At 35.5% G+C, this 16,229-nt stretch overlaps 1 protein-coding gene across 3 annotated transcripts; it reads right to left on the bottom strand.

The window, feature by feature from the left end:
- Positions 1–2,717: 2,717 nt before the first annotated feature.
- On the bottom strand, positions 2,718–14,441 carry LOC115209617. Of its 3 annotated transcripts, none has more exons than XM_029778067.2 (4): positions 13,612–14,441; positions 8,971–9,181; positions 6,424–6,586; positions 2,718–4,585 (listed from the first exon to the last, which is right to left on the bottom strand). In XM_029778067.2, exons 1-4 carry the CDS (start codon positions 14,081–14,083, stop codon positions 3,536–3,538), a joined length of 1,896 nt encoding a protein of 631 aa, XP_029633927.1. In that variant the 5' UTR covers positions 14,084–14,441; the 3' UTR covers positions 2,718–3,535. The 3 variants fall into 3 exon arrangements, with proteins under 3 accessions (XP_029633927.1, XP_029633926.1, XP_029633925.1); XM_029778066.2 differs by lacking the exon at positions 13,612–14,441 and adding an exon at positions 11,451–12,369; XM_029778065.2 differs by lacking the exon at positions 13,612–14,441 and adding an exon at positions 10,329–11,413.
- Positions 14,442–16,229: the final 1,788 nt, after the last annotated feature.

The following is a 16,229-nucleotide window of genomic DNA, read 5'->3' as shown; positions in this document are numbered from 1 at the left end:
TTTTCCTCATAACTTTCAGGAAAATGTATATTAGTGAAATTTTATAGAAATACCGTTCAAATGGTACAAGTCCAAATCAAATTACGATTATAAAGAAATTTGTGGGGAAAATGTTTTTCGAAGGGGTGGGGAGGGGACTGTCGGAAAGTTCACACGATCCATTTTTATCCCTAGTAACTTTCGGGATCTAGTTTAGCGCCCGGTCACCAAAACGAAAATAAATAATTAAATAAAAACAGTCTAATAGATGTTCAAAAACGAATACGAAAACAAAAAATTTGTGCAAACGAACGGGATGGGTAAGTGGGGAGAATGACTTTCGGAAAATTTACACGATCCGATTTTTTCTCTCATAACTTTTAGGAAAACATTTTCCCCACAAATTTCTTTATAATCGTAATCTATACCGTTTGAAAGGTGTTTCTGTAAAATTTCGTTGAAAGATATCCATTTTCCTAAAAGTTATGAGGGAAAAAATGGGATCGTGCGAATTTTCCGAAATCCTCTCAACACCCACCCACCCCGTTCGTTTGCGCCAATTTTTGTTTTCATATACCTATTAGACTGGTTTTCTTTTTTCGCTTTGGTGACTGGACGCTAAACTAGATCCCGAAAGTTATGAAGGAAAAAAACGGATTGTGTGAATTTTCCAAAATCCTCTCCCCACCCCTTCGGAAAACATTTTCCCCCCACGAATTTCTTTATAATCGTAATTTGTGCTGTTTGAACGGCATTTCTATAAAATTTCAATATATACAGGGGTTGGACAAAATAATGGAAATACCTTAAAATTTCAAACAAATATATTTTAATATGGGGTAGGACTGCCTTTGACAGTAGTTACAGCTTGAATTCTATGAGGTATAGACTCGTACAAAGTTTGAATTGTTTCCAAAGGAAATTTTGTCCATTCTTCAGCTAAAACAGTCTCCAGTTCTTGTAGTGATGATGGTGGAGGATATCGACTCCTGACTTGTTTTTCTAAAATGCACCATAAATGTTCAATAATATTGAGATCTGGGGACTGTGGTGGCCAGATAAGATGTTCGAATGTTCAACTTCACTAGAATGGTCCTCATGCCATTCAGTAACAACTTTAGCTGCAGGAATTGGTGCATTATCATCCTGAAAGATTGTGTTTCCCTCTGGAAACAGTTCCGCAACCATAAGATGAATTTAATCAGATAAACTGCATAAATAGTCTTGACTATTAATTCTGCCACAAAGGGAAACCATTGGGCTGGCAGATTTCCAAGATATAGCCATCCAGATCATCACAGATCCTCCTCCATGTTTAACAGTTGGAAGAAGGCAGTCTAAGTCAAATGCTTCTTTTGGCTGTCTCTACACGTATACTCGGCCAGTGGTCGGAAATAAGGAAAAGGATGACTCGTCCGAGAAAAAAAAAACATTCTTCCACTGCACTTGGGACTAATTCTATTGGTTTTTACTCCACTCTAAAGAGATGATTGTTTGTCAGCCTGCTGCAGAATAAATGCTATGAGTAACAAATTATTTTACATGGTTTTCTTTGAACTTATCAAAAACATTTGATTCTATAAATTATGAAGCATAGTGAAAAGTGCTAGCCAAACTTAGCTTCCCACAGAACTCATCACAATCATACAGCTTTTGCACAACAAAAACCAAAATGTGATGCCAGTTTTCCACAGATCAGTTTGAAGTGGGAGTAAGTCTTGGGTGCCTAACTGCCCCATACAATTTACTATCTTCTCAGCTATGCTTAAGCTCACATTAGGTAATCTCCCACCAAGTATTCAGGTCTCATACTAGATTGCAAGCTAATAAATGACCAGATTGTATCAGAACACACACCATGATGATGCATATAGGAGCATGAGTCTAAATCTTAACTTGCTTTAACAAGTACCAAACAAGCAGAAACCTGGTGAAAATTGACTAAATAAAGATAACACCACATAAAATTGCAGCACAACCTTTGCTTGTCCGAGTAGATATGTATATAAAGACTATGATCTGAGATCAGCACCAAATTTGTTATATGCAATTGTCAGTTCCTGTTATGATGTAAGGGAAACATTCTCAGGATATTTATTCTATACAACATAGCCAATCATATTAAATCATCATTATCATTTAACATCCATTGCCCGTGCTGGCATGGGTTGGACGGTTTGACCAGGGCTGGCAAGCTGCACCAGACTCCAGTTTGATTTGACATGGTTTCTAAGGCTGGATACCATTCCTAATACCAACCACTCAGAGAGTGTAATGAGTGCTTTTACATGCCATTTGCATGGTACTAGTATCTGTCACAACTTCTATTTTACTTGGCTTGATGAGTCTTCTCAAGCATGACATAATGATAAACGTAAGCACTGAATGCAACTAACGCAGTGTCTTTTCTCAAGACAACAAATGCTGAGTTTGCAAACAAATTTGTGGTCCTACCTTGCACAAGTTAAAATATTATAAACAATTATCCTTGATACCAAAGAATGATGTCATTGATGCTTGATCAGGAAAGACCTGCAACTAAAGAACTATTTAGATAAGTCAATATATGTAATTACATTGAATTGGATAGATATGAAAACTTTAGCTTCAATCATATAGATTTGAATATATATAAAATTTATATTTTAAGACAAGAAAGTTATATAGCTTCAAGTCAGCCTTGATTGAGAAAACATATGATTAAAAACATTCTGGTTGTAACCTTAAGCACTTTTTTGTCATACATTGTATGTAAGAATACACTGTGTCCTTTTTTATGACAACTTTTAGTTGTCATTTCTAGCAGGTTGAACAACTATACAGAGGTTCCCTCATTGGTATGGACTAAATTTTATGTAAGAAGGTGAATTTTGATTTAACTGCTTTCAGTTTAGGAAGTCTGTTGTTGTGAAGTGAAAACAAAACATCCATTCTCATCAGAGTAATGTGTTATTGAACCTGTTGTCATTAGCACCGCTGTTCACTGGGTTTAATTGATATTCACTGTGACACGATTTTACAGTTAAACTCATTGAGTGGTGAAAAACAATCAACTGAAGGTAACGAATACTATTTTCCTCCTTTTTACTTATATACCAGAATTTTCTTGCAATTTTTCAGACATTGTAATGAAATTCTCCAACAAAGTCATAATTTTAAATTTCTTCTAAAAATTTAATAATAAAAATTTAGACTGTTTGTCTTCTAAAAATAACAAATTCATTGACAATTACCCAATAATTATGATTGTTAAAAATCAAATGTCTCTTTGTTACAAAAAAAAAATAAAAAACAATGTTGCACAAACCAAGTGTATAAAAGAAAATGTGTTCTCTCTTGTTTGTTTCTTTAAAAAAATGTGATTCAGTAAGGCATAGCAGACACATTTTATTTAAGAAGATTATTGATAGTAGAAGCAATGAAGAAGCTCATATGAAAGAGATGATTTGGTGGAAAACTTACTAGAAAAGATTTTTGGTTTTAAACAATGAAAGGAAACATGAAATTTGCAGTTAAAAATCTTACATGCTGAGAAATTTAATTGAACATTTGTACATCATAGAGCTGTATATTCACTGTTATTCACAGAAAATAAACTAATAGGGTATGGTTTAGAATTTGATGTTTGCAGTTGTGTTGTATTTGTAGGCATTGTACTGGAGATCTCTACCAAATCGGAATTATTGCTGAGATTGTCTTCATTTATATTGCCTGCCACAGACGTTATTGAAATTAACCGTAGTTCTTTCTGATTATCAGTATCTTTATCACAATCTTCTGTATGCTGTGATAAACAAATCTCTTCAGATTGAGGGGTATCAGATATATTGATGCTATCACAGGAAACCATATTTAGATCATTTTTATACTGGTTGTCTGAATAAGTAACTGTTAAGTCATTGTCTGTATTGATGATATTTGCAGAAGTGGCACTGGTAGCAGGTGTTTGATGATGATTATTATTGGAACTAGTGTTACCAATATCCATGCATAATTCTTCTTGAAAACTATGTTGGTTTTCACCAGGACTATAAGGTTCTATTTTTAACTGTAGAGAGTTGTGGTCTGTTGCAGACGCTGTCTCTGGTTCCACTTCTCTCTGGATGTCAATGATCTGATTTGCAGTCATAATTTCTTCAGTCCTTATATCAGAAGATGTACTAGATCCAGTACTAACAAGAACATCATGCTGCATGTTATTACTAGTGCAGTAATTATTTCTAAACAACTTAATTAACATAGAATTTTGTACTTCGTTAGTGTCTCCATGTGTTCTGGAAGGAAATAATCCTGACAAAGAACAAGGTTCTGCCAACAAAGGTTCCACCACAGCTGATAAAATATCTTTTGTCTTAGCTTTGTTCAATTCATTACAGCAAAGTTGTTCAAAATCTTTCATACTTAATCTCTCACCAATAGTCTTTAGTTGGACTAGAATTTCTTCATTCAGATCTAACACACCACTGTACATGTATTCTGCAAATGCTAAAAGTCCCTCTTTACTGACTGAACTTGGAAATGTCACTTTAGGGAATGAACCTTTTGATGAATGATGGAGAATTGGCAGCAATTTTGGACACACAGCTCCTAAAACCATTTTATGGACCTGAAAACATAAAAAATACATCTGAAATAAATCTAGCAAAAATTACAGTGATTCTATTTTTTTTCACAGCATAATTAACTTTACTCTATAACTTTGTACTGTTCACTCACTTAACATCTTATGACAAAATTATCCTAATACATTGACTAAATTCTGACTAAAGAAAATTTCAGAGAAGCACTGAAGTGGGGCATTGATAGCATTCAATTACTATCTTAAACAGTAGTAACTTTCTTCAACTGAATACATATGGTTGGTTGAAATTACCCAAATATGACAACTTTAACACAAAATAACTTCTAAAATACAAAATTTTGTCAAAAACGTTCAGAGTAAACCATGTTCTATGTGAGAAATTCTACCAGTATTCGAAGTTTCAAACTGTTTTGTTTAAAAAAATTATTTTAAAAATCTGTGATTGAGATGGAATAGATCCCAATTTTTTTATAGAAATGATATAACCCTTTCCTCTGTAACCTTCCTCATATACAAACAACCTGAACACCAACTGCCAAACCTGCACTAATTCTATCAACAGAGATCTCAAAAATGCATCTTCTAGTGGGATCATGTAAAACTTGTTTCTTAAACAGCAAAAACCTCATTGTGATGCATCAGTGCATCACAATCCACTTGAACAAGAGTAACACTAAACTAGAGCCCTCACTGTTACTTCACATGTTAGGTCTCTCTATTATTGAGAATCTCTCTTAGTGAAAGCTAGGGCCACATCTCAAAAACTATCCTTTCTTTCAAGGTCAGAAAATACTTCAGGCCCCATTAATTGCTAAGCACCATACCCAGCCCTCCTTCAGAACATCCACCCTATCAGCTCATGTAGGTATTAACTTGCAACATTTTAAGCAGAACATTAGCAGCATCAAATTCACCAAACCCTTTAATCTCTCACTTTCTACAAAGAGTCCTTACGACATTTAGAAGTATACCGCAGGGTGTCCAAGTCCAAAGAAAGGTAACCCTTCTGACCCAGCTAATTAGTCTTATTGTTCTCACCTCAAGTATCTCTAAAGTAATGCAGACAGCCAATAACAATGATACTCTCTAACAACTTGAATCTATCTCTCACCTTGGTGAAGAGCAGTATGGCTTCCAGAGCCATTTTTATTGGTGACCTACTCTCTTACATTACTCATCAGGGGTTCTTGCTTTAAAGAAGTTTGATGAAAGCAATGTTGTTATTCTAGACTGGCTCTTCTCTTCAGAGCTAGAAAGTATTTCAGCCTCCAGTAACTGCTGAAACTACAAGATTCAAGTGAGGATCAAAATGCAGTATTGCTTCCACAACTAAGAGAGTGCAGTTATGCTCACAGGCATCAAAGAGCCACTCAAATATTTGCTCTAGCAGTTTGGCCTACATGCATGCTGTCTCCTCTGTCTTTTTTATCACTACTATAATGGCCTTGGTAACTCTGCAGTGGCTGGACCCATCCTTATTCTTGACATCTCAACATCCACACCTTTCTTCCTCACAAATTCAGCCCTCTAGAATATTTAACCCAATCTTTCTTGCAGGTGTTGAACTACAACAGTTTAAATGGAATGTCAACAACATCAAGCTCTCTGGTCTTGAAGAGCCTGCATAAGTCATGGCAATAGCTCCTCCCACACTAGAGTCAGATCAAGATAAACTAGGCTAAAAAAAAAAAAGGAAGCCATTCAGAACATTGAATTTCATGGAAGAAAAAAACGCAGAACCAAGTTAAATTATTCACTAAATATAGGATGTAATTTAATATATATATAATTTAAATGTATTTAATATTTATCTATTATATTACAATTGTTATAATTACATTAAACTTAATATTATAACTTACCATTATAGTTGTAGTACCATTACTGATGTATGAGTCACACAAACGCCCTGCTTTCCACATGGAAAATAGATTGGACATCACTGCTGTTTGATGATTTGGAACCACTAAAATGCGTTTCTCTTGAACAGGGGGTACAGCTGATTGTGGATGAAGTAAGATTTCACTTCAAATACAAAAACATAAAACAGTCAATAGTAACATCAAATATTTTAGAACATGTAAATAAATTCAAACAACACAGAATCAATATCATCATCATTTAATGTCTATGTTCTACAATGGCATTGGTTGGATGGCCTGCAGGATTCAACACATCCGAAGACTGCATCATGTTCCAATGTCAGACATGGCAAAGTTTGCATAGCAGGATGCCCTTCCTAACACCAGCCCCTTTACTGTGTGTATTTGGTGCATTTTTTCATAGCATCAGCACTAATGAAGTTACTATGCAACTTGTAAAAGTAGGATCCCTTCTGACTGAAAGGGACCAGAGTAGAGAGGGAGGTGGCTTTTGTTGTAGGATGAGGGGTTAAAGTGTGTGAGAAATGGAGATAATAAGCAAAATGGTTCCAGGTAGTGAGAAGGATAAGTGGTATTAGGGAAAAGCTAATAGAAGATACCAGTTCTGCTAAGAACAGTTCAGTTAAGAGAGATGATGGTAAGTGGTGGGGATGTCTTAAGGAAGAAATGGTGATGGAGGGGAGACAGTTGGGCATGTTGTGCTTTCAGAATCTCAGTTTCACTGATATGGGTAAATCTTTTTGAGAACCACATATTGCCAGTCATCCCAGTTCCTTGTTATTTTGTCTGTGTGGTTCAAAGTCCTGAGATCAGCCTTTACCACTTCATTCTATGTCTTCCTGGGTCTCCCTCTTCTGCAAGCTCCATCCACATTCGTCATCATCGTTTAACATTCTCCTTCCATGCTGGCTGTCCTCAGCCATATGCATCACATACCGGTACATTCTTCTTTCTTGCACACACCTGATTTCTCTTATAATAATTTTTTCTCTCAAACCAATTGTACCTTGTTATTCAGCACATCCAACAGAGCATGCAAGCTTCATTTCTTTCTAAGTCTTCTAAAGTCCTCTGCATTTTAGGCCCATATCTCACTACTATGCAGCACCACAATTCTAATAAAAGCATTATACAATCTATCTTTAGGTCTAAGGGAAAAGATCTTTGTTACCAGCCATGATAGAAGCTCTCTGAACTTTTCCAACCTGTTCTTACTATGGCTACTGTACTTTTGAGTGCAACCACCTCCCTTGCTAACCACATCCAAAGTAACAAAAGCTATCAACTATTTCTAGTGAGACATTCAAGCATATACCCTTCCAGTGCATCAATCACATGTGAAGTTTGCTTTCTGTTAGCATGCCTGTGATTCCACATCTCTTGTGTGTCAATAGTTTATATTAGATACAGCATACTGAGCAAGGTCATTTCCCTAAAGGCATTAGGGTCCTATCTTCTTTCCTATTTGCTAAAACTTTAGTCTATGCTCAGTTTACCTTGAAGCCTCTTGATTTTAGATTTAGCTTCTTTACCTTGAATTTTTCATCTAATACTTCTATAGATTCACATATGAGGACTAGATCATCAGCATATAGATGCATGGGCAGCATGTCTTAAAACACCACCATGACAATCTGTAGGACTAAGGACTAAATGTAATGGCTACTTACCTTCACATCAGATTCATCACTGAATCCTCACTTTATTTACTAAATCTTTGTTCATAACTTGTATAGCACCCACAAGTCATTTGCTATACTTCGTTTCTTTGGAGACCATCAAATTACTGAACATGGTGCCATGTCAAATGCCTTCACCAAGTCAATGAATGCCAAGTATAGTGGTTTACTCTTAGCCAAGTATTTCTCTTGCCTCACAAGAAAGATTGCATCCATGTTACCTCTTTTGGGCACAAAGCCAAATTGCATCTAATGTACATCTACCCCGTCATAGATCAATTGTGCTATAGCTGTTTCATGACCTTCATAAACTGATCAAGTTGTTCGATTCTGCTATAGCTGCTTCTCTCTCAGGCATCTCCTTTGCCTTTGCAGCAGTTTACAGTGATACTACTATGCCTATCATGGGGTATGATACCTTCATGTATCTCACTAGATATTTTGAGCATCTCTGCAACTGTTCCTGATGGACCCACAACATTCACTCTCTTCATATCCTTCCTTCATCTATGTCAACTTGATTTTCTGGTTCCTTTGCAGGGTCAGGATGAGGTAGTCCCCTCTTTATCCCATATATTCTCCATATTCAACAGCCTCACAATAGCACTTCCATGCCTTTCTTGTCCTGTGCATCAATGGTGAGCCTGCATTCATCATTCTGAATACAGAATGTTTGTTGACAATCTCTAGACAATGCACACAAAACTATTTGTTTCAGATTGGTTGACTGACAAAAAGTTCCATTCCTACCATCTATTTGGATGTTTTGTTGTAGGAAGGGCATACATCTCTAAGAACATTTGCTCAAATCAAACAGATAACATATGTTAACAAAATTCTATCTCACCTGTTAGTTTTGCATAATTTTGAATTCACTTCATTAGATGTGTTGACTGAGATCAATTGGTTTCTCTGTGCTCTAGTTGTTGCTTTGGTTTGCTGCTTCAAATTTGCATTATTTTCAACAGAGACTTTTTGTAATGTTTTTGTTTCAACAGAATGTTGAGAAGACTGAATGGAATTAAGTTCTGATTTTTCAATGGGAGCTTCAAATTTTCCTGTCAAAACATCAAAGTTACAAGTTACATCCAAATAAACATTATTCTGACTGAAAACAACAAACAAGTATTTTGAAATATTACTCTATTTTCACAAACTTCACATTTCCCATTTTAGTGTAAATTTTGTTTTTAAAGTGTAATATATTGTATCTATAAGCTCAAAATTAATATAGCTCATCTTCACTGCTATTTCCCCAAACCAACAACGTTCATTTTATCATTATCAAAATTAAGAATTTATATGTATATTTGTATCATGAACCAGTTCAAAGAGGTCTTTTATTCAAACTTCATTCTACTCGCCGTCTAATCCGTTAATCACGGCTGTTCAACGTTTTTATATTAGGTAAAGGTAGTAGCCTTCTATCAACGTCATTCGATACTATGCCTCATTTTTGTAATCAATACAAATTAAGATATCTATATTTCAATCTATTATTTACTATTATTGAAAGGAATTAATGATAGGATATTATAATTCATAACAATTGGAAATTTCATTGAATTTTCCAAAGCAAGTGAAGCTGTTGCCAATGAATCGTAATCCAATGTAGAGTTATAGCTATTTATGCCCTGAGGAGTATGCCACATTCAACATGAGACTGTGAGAGTCAAGCCTTCGTTAGTAGTGGACAGAATGCATACCGAGAATGTTGACACAAATAGCACCAGCCGCGAATCAAAGATGAAATTACATCAGAACATAGTAGCAATATTTATATTAGAATGTAACATAAATTGAGCAAAGTTTATGAACATATTGTTACTTCTACGATTCCTATGGTATTTTGACAACTTTTCATTCGGAGTTGATATATTAATATGATATACACCTCGACTTACGACCGAATTTCGTTCCGACTAGCAGGTTGTATGTCGGATTAATAATATTTTTCAGCACTATTTTCATTCAAACGGGTTATAAAAATATAAAACACAAAAATTTAATCCATAATTATTGTTCATAATATGAAAAATACATATGTACTCTATTTTACTATAAACAAAAATTAAAGGGTTTTCCGAATGACAAATTAGAAAAGGCTTCAGCTTAGAACCCGCGGCATTACCACCAAGCAACTAAGCTAACCTATCCTTAAAAGCATTGAATTCTGCATCTTTTTTCCTTGGTGTATGTACGTACGAGTAGGCATTCGTTTCCATAGCAAGTCTGTTTCGTCTACGTTGAATGTTTGTTCTGGTAGATAACCTTCGTCAAATCTATCAACGAATTTTTGGGCTCCTTCATCTGTACTTCCTGCGACACGTACATTATGCAAAGCAAATCTTTTTTTAAAACGCATAAACCACCCTTTACTAGCCTGAAAATCTTGTGCGTAATCGTATCCGGAGCGTGATTTTAAAGTCTGAAACAAACTTCTAGCCTTTGTTTGCACTGTAAGAAGGCTGATGGGTGTTTTTTTCTGTATTAAATCTTTCATCCACATGAATAACAATTTCTCCATTTCATGGATGGGTCCTTGTCGTTGTTTAGTTAAAATTGTAGACTTCATAGGTGCAGAACTTTTCACAGCTTCACGAATTCTTTCTTTGTCTTTAAGTATTGTTGATACCGTGGAATGCGATAACTTCAAGTCATGTGCTATTGTATTCACCTTCTTTCCGTCTTCATACTGCCGAATAATCTTCATTTTACAGTCTAAATCAATAGCCTTCCTTGACTTCTTAGCTGGCGCATCTGTAGATGAAAGCATTTTCCTTTTACCAGTCATTTTAGGGGTATTTCAGATACAATTGTAACAAATCCACACGCAACTGATGCTTGAAAGCGACTGAGTGAGAGACGGTTGCAGGCAGTGGATGCCTGGGTCTGAGGGAGGCATGCGTTGCTAGATGATGCCAGTCATCGTACGCGCAGCTGCCCAACGTCCGAAAATCGATTTTTAAAATTTATTGTGGTCGTAAGTCGAGGTGTGTGTATACACACACACACATACATACACACCTCTCACACACATTAATGAAACAGAAATATAAAAGAAACGAATTTCATGCTTGAATAGTTGTCAAAATGGCATGGGATATGTAAAGTTAAAAACGTGTCAGTAGATTACAGAAATCCAACAAAAAGAAACAAATCCAAAGCAGAAAGAATATAAACATTGATTTCTTGTCAGAGGAAAAAAGACAACCGCAAAAATTAGACATGGTAGTTATTACATTAATGGTGTTAGAGTAAAAGAAAATTAGATACACTAGTTATTATAACCCTCAAATGAATAAAAAAAATCATAGGGACAGATACCAGGATCTTGATGCATCTGCTCCAGGTAATATTTTTCTTGGTCATCATAACAGTTGGTCAGAGCGATCTTAATGCCTTTAGCAGTCGGCTTTCGGCCCCGCTGCCTTTTAGCCACTTGAGTGTTATGGCAATTTGGCTTTGAAGCACACTTGTTTGTATTTTTGTTTCTTTTCTGACTCGATTCTCCGGCACGTCTTTTCATTACGTTCTCAGATAGTTTTCGAAGCCGATTTGCTCTCTCTTCTGCCGTTTCCTTAGCCCGTCTCTTTCGTGCATTTAAGGACAGCCTTTTAAGTCTCTCCTTTCTCTCTTCAAATGTCTCATTTCTTCGCCGATGCCATTCATTCAAAGACAAATTCATTAATCTTTGATCTCTCTCTAAAGGTGTTTCATTAGCTCTTTTGATTCTTGCACGCTGTCGTGTAACCGCTCGTCGCTCTGCTTCAGTCTTGTATTTTTTGAGCCTAGGCATTATCTTAACTAGATTTCCTAAGAAATAAAATGATGTGACTTGGAAGTTAATTGATGCGGCGATATTCGAGATTAAACAGATATTAAAATTTTCAGTGTTTAATAAGTTAACCAAATGATAGCATAAATAAATATATCAATAGTGAAAAAGAAGGGTAGCATAAACAAATATATTAATAGTGAAAAATGAAGGGATATCACAGACAATCAAGAGACATCATCCTTCTCTTTTTGTCTCTCTCCTTAAAAGGGACTAATTTTCGGTAGTTTCCGAGAACTGGTATTAAAATTAATAGAAACTATGGTAAAGGACAATCACAGCATGGAATATCAGTCTTTCAAAAACACACAAAAACTTAAACTTCATTGAACATATATTATTTAGAGTCAAAATTCTTGTCCCGCCAACTGTGACCGTCACTATAACACTCAAATGAAATATTTCAGCAGAGAGGCATTAAAGGGACGTAATTACACAAGTCTTTTTTTTTAGCACGAATATTAATGTTCATAATTACAAAGCAGCTAATTCTGTTGGAGTTTGCCGTGACCTACAAGATGGCAGGAGGCGCAAGAGAGATAGCTAAATATCAGGAGCTAGTTGTAAAAGACTGCCGCAAAATGGGTGGAGAGCGAGGTGTTTGCCAGTCGAGAGTTCGCAAATTGTATACCGGGCATTATAAAAACGAGCTAATGATCAATCAAAAACACCGTAGAGGCTGCTGAGAAAGCATCTAAATCTTTCTGGATTAAAAGAGGTGATCGGTGAGGCCAGTAGAACACCACTTGGAGAAGCTTATGCTTCACCAACCTAGGTCAAGTCACCTGGATGAGGGATATTGTTAGGTCCAAAATACCCAGTGACTCCTACGATGAACTGAAGCATTTCATTTGTAGATGCAGAGCAGTAATATCAGTGAATATTAATTCATCTTGTAATTCTACGTACGATTCCAGTGTTATAAAGTTTCACTGTGAATTTGGTAAACTGTCACTTAATATTTAAAGCTAATGTAATATTAAACATCATATATAAATTGGCATAACTACAGATTTCTGCCCCCACCCCCCGACTTTGGATGATCATAACTTTCAGAAAAATGGATATTTTTTAATGAAATTTTCTACGAATATGAGTTATATCATGTAGATTTCGAATATACAAAACTTTTGGGGAAAGTGTTTTAGGTGGGGAATTTCGGAAAATTCACCGGCGTCCACTTCAATTCGTCTTAACTTTCAAGAAAATATTTATTTTTTAATGAAATTTTTTACAAATATACCTCGGACTATGTAGACCTGTTGGTCCATGACCTAGAGAACAGAAGATGTGATGACAGGCAAGAAATGCACTTTACAAACTAAACTGTTCCGGCAATCAGTACATTAAAGACGGTTTAGTTGAGTCATTATCCATTACCAAAAGAACTTCGAGAGAAGATTGTTGTCCCTAAGGTACTTAGGCACAGTAGGACAAAACACCACAGACAACTACTCAGTGAAAAGATGACTGGTGATTTGTGGTTCGTCCAAACCCCAAGGCGGTTCTTATGATTTTAAGTGCTCTAGGGTCTTCTGAACGGCAATTTATTAAAAAAAAAAAAAAAAAAAAGCCCCATTTCATCATAGTTCAAATTTTGCTGTGAAACGAAGCCACTCATAGCCATAAAGTTTAAAAAGTGGTACTCACGAGCTACTTTATGGTCTGCACTAGCAGACTTATCACACTTAACATCATTATGTAATCCATTTCTTTTCCGGAATCTGGTAAACCAACCCTTTGAAGCAAGAAAATCCAGCACAGTATCATTTCCACTGGGAGAATTCGCTACAAGATCATCAAATAATTGTTTGGCTTTTACACAAATCATCGATTCACTTATATTTTCACGAGCAATTTCTTTTTCTTTAATCCATACCAAAAGTAAATTTTCCATCTCTTCAATAAAATTGTTACGCGATTTACTAAGCTTGGTTATTCCCTTAGCTACCCGAACATTTTTAAATTTACATTTGTTTTTCAGTATGGTGCAGATAGTTGATTTTGCCACTCTGTACTCCAAACTAAGGTTGCTAACACTAGCTCCATTTTCATGTTTATGTATTATTTCTTTCTTAGTTTCTATAGTAATTGATTTTCTAATTCGCCTCTGTCGATCCATGGTTTTATTTTTTTTAGCTAAAAATGAGAAATAATATTTTCTATATGAAATATGAAAATTTGCGTACGTTAACGAACCGTTCGTATATCCTTCCCAGCTACTTATATGTGTGCGTAGTCTATTCGTTCGTTATTCACTACAATTTATTCATTTAGCGTACCGTTCGTAAACGTTCTACCACTCACATATGCGTGCGTAGTCTGTTCGTGCTTCGTTAATCAAATTTTAGCTCGTTAAGCGAGTTTAATTTTCTTCGGAAAAATCGTTCGTTATTCGATGTTTGTTTAAAGAATTGTTCGTACATGAGAACCCTACCGTGTGTGTGAGTGCATATACGAACAGGAGTTTATTCATAATATAAGTTTCGTATTTCTACTGTAACTCTACTAACAAAATGTTTGACGTTATAAACATTACAAGAAAAACAAACAAGTTCCCAGACTGATCATCATTCGCTTGACTGCCTGCCACTTTTTCCTTCTCAAATTACGAACCCGACATTTTCTTATACAGAGTCAGCCAGCTACGATCCTTAGTCAAATCCGTTCTACCTCATTTCACATGAGAATGTTTTGTTTACCTCATCAATCTTTGGTTAGTAAATGATAAAATTTGGTTTCGTAACACAGGGAAAAATTTCTAAGAACTTTTACAAATAACCACCAGAACTGTAACTGATACAGTTTTGCATGCTAATTGCAAAAATCACCTTTTGTTTCCTAGAAATTAGTAATAAAAAAGTAACAAATCGTTAATGTAATTTTAGCCAATCAAAAGTTTCCATTACCGACTTATAGGAAGTAGCATTTAATTGTTTTCATAACAACAGCTTTAACGTTATCCTTTTCCTTCGTAGGACTCAAATTTTAATGAACCTTTTGTGCACTCTACTTGTTTTAGACCATTTTCTGGAAAAAAGGTCCCAACTAGAATTTAGAAAAGTTTGTGGTTTTATTTATTCGCTTACAATTGCTAGATAGTATAGTAACTTCATTTACATCTTTAAATTTTTTTGGATAATTTCATGCCTATGAAAATAAAAAAAAATATTTTTAATGAACATCTCTATTTTTGAATTGTTTTGTACATCACTGATAGCTTAATAATTTTCCTTGCATTCTATTCTAATCTGGGAAGATTCAATCTTGTTTTGAAAACATGTGTACTGCCCAATTAATTTCCAAGTGACTGATCATTCTTTCTAGTGATGACAATGCTGACAACATATCCATTCAGTCAGGTAACAAATATAATTTTACTTCTGAATATATTCCTAGCCTTGAACTAAAACAATTTTGGGTTCATATATTCTTATATAGAATTCATGTTTTGTGACATAGCTTTCTTTGTACAATGATTGCTGAAACTGACATTACAAATAGTTTATTGTGGATAACAATGATAAAAATTTTGATAGATAGAGGATATGGCTTTATTAATCTGTGAATCTGAATGAGACTTAAGTAGATCATCTATTTGTTTGGCTAACATGGTCTTTAATGAAATTATAAGGCCAATACAGTTCTGAGAAAGGCTATTCGTTATACTCGCTGCTGTGTAGTCATATATTTTCATTTACCACGATGGTCTCATAATCTGCATGAAATGGTAATTTGGGATTAATTGAAACTATACAAGTTCTATGAACATTATAAGGCCTTTAAGGGCTCCTAGCTTAGTCATAATCTTATCTGATTTCCAAAGTCAGCATCATTGTTTTAATGCCCAATTTTCCAGGCTTGTAAGGGTCATATTTTCTATGGCCAGGTGCCTTTCTGTTGTCAATCTTTACATGTTTCCAAACAAGGTAATATTTTCTCATTGGAAATGAACCATACCATTTGTAGCTGTGGCCAGTGCCGCCTGACTGGCAACTGTTCCGGTGGCACGTAAAATGCATCATCTGATTGTGGTCAATGCCAGTGTCCCCTGACTGGCTCCCATACCAGTAGCATGTAAAAAAGCACCATCTGAACATGGTTGATGCCAGGTCTGCCTGACAGGCTCCCATGCCGGTGGCATGTAAAAAGCACTATTCAAATGTGATCGATGCCAGGACCGCCTGATTGGTCCTCGTGCCGGTGGCATGTAATAAGCACCATCCGAATGTGGCTGATGCCAGTACCCCCTGACTGGCTACTGTGCC

This window comes from Octopus sinensis, linkage group LG3, assembly GCF_006345805.1.
Source record: "Octopus sinensis linkage group LG3, ASM634580v1, whole genome shotgun sequence".
NCBI lineage: Eukaryota > Metazoa > Mollusca > Cephalopoda > Octopoda > Octopodidae > Octopus > Octopus sinensis.
This window is presented reverse-complemented; position numbering and strand designations above follow the sequence as displayed.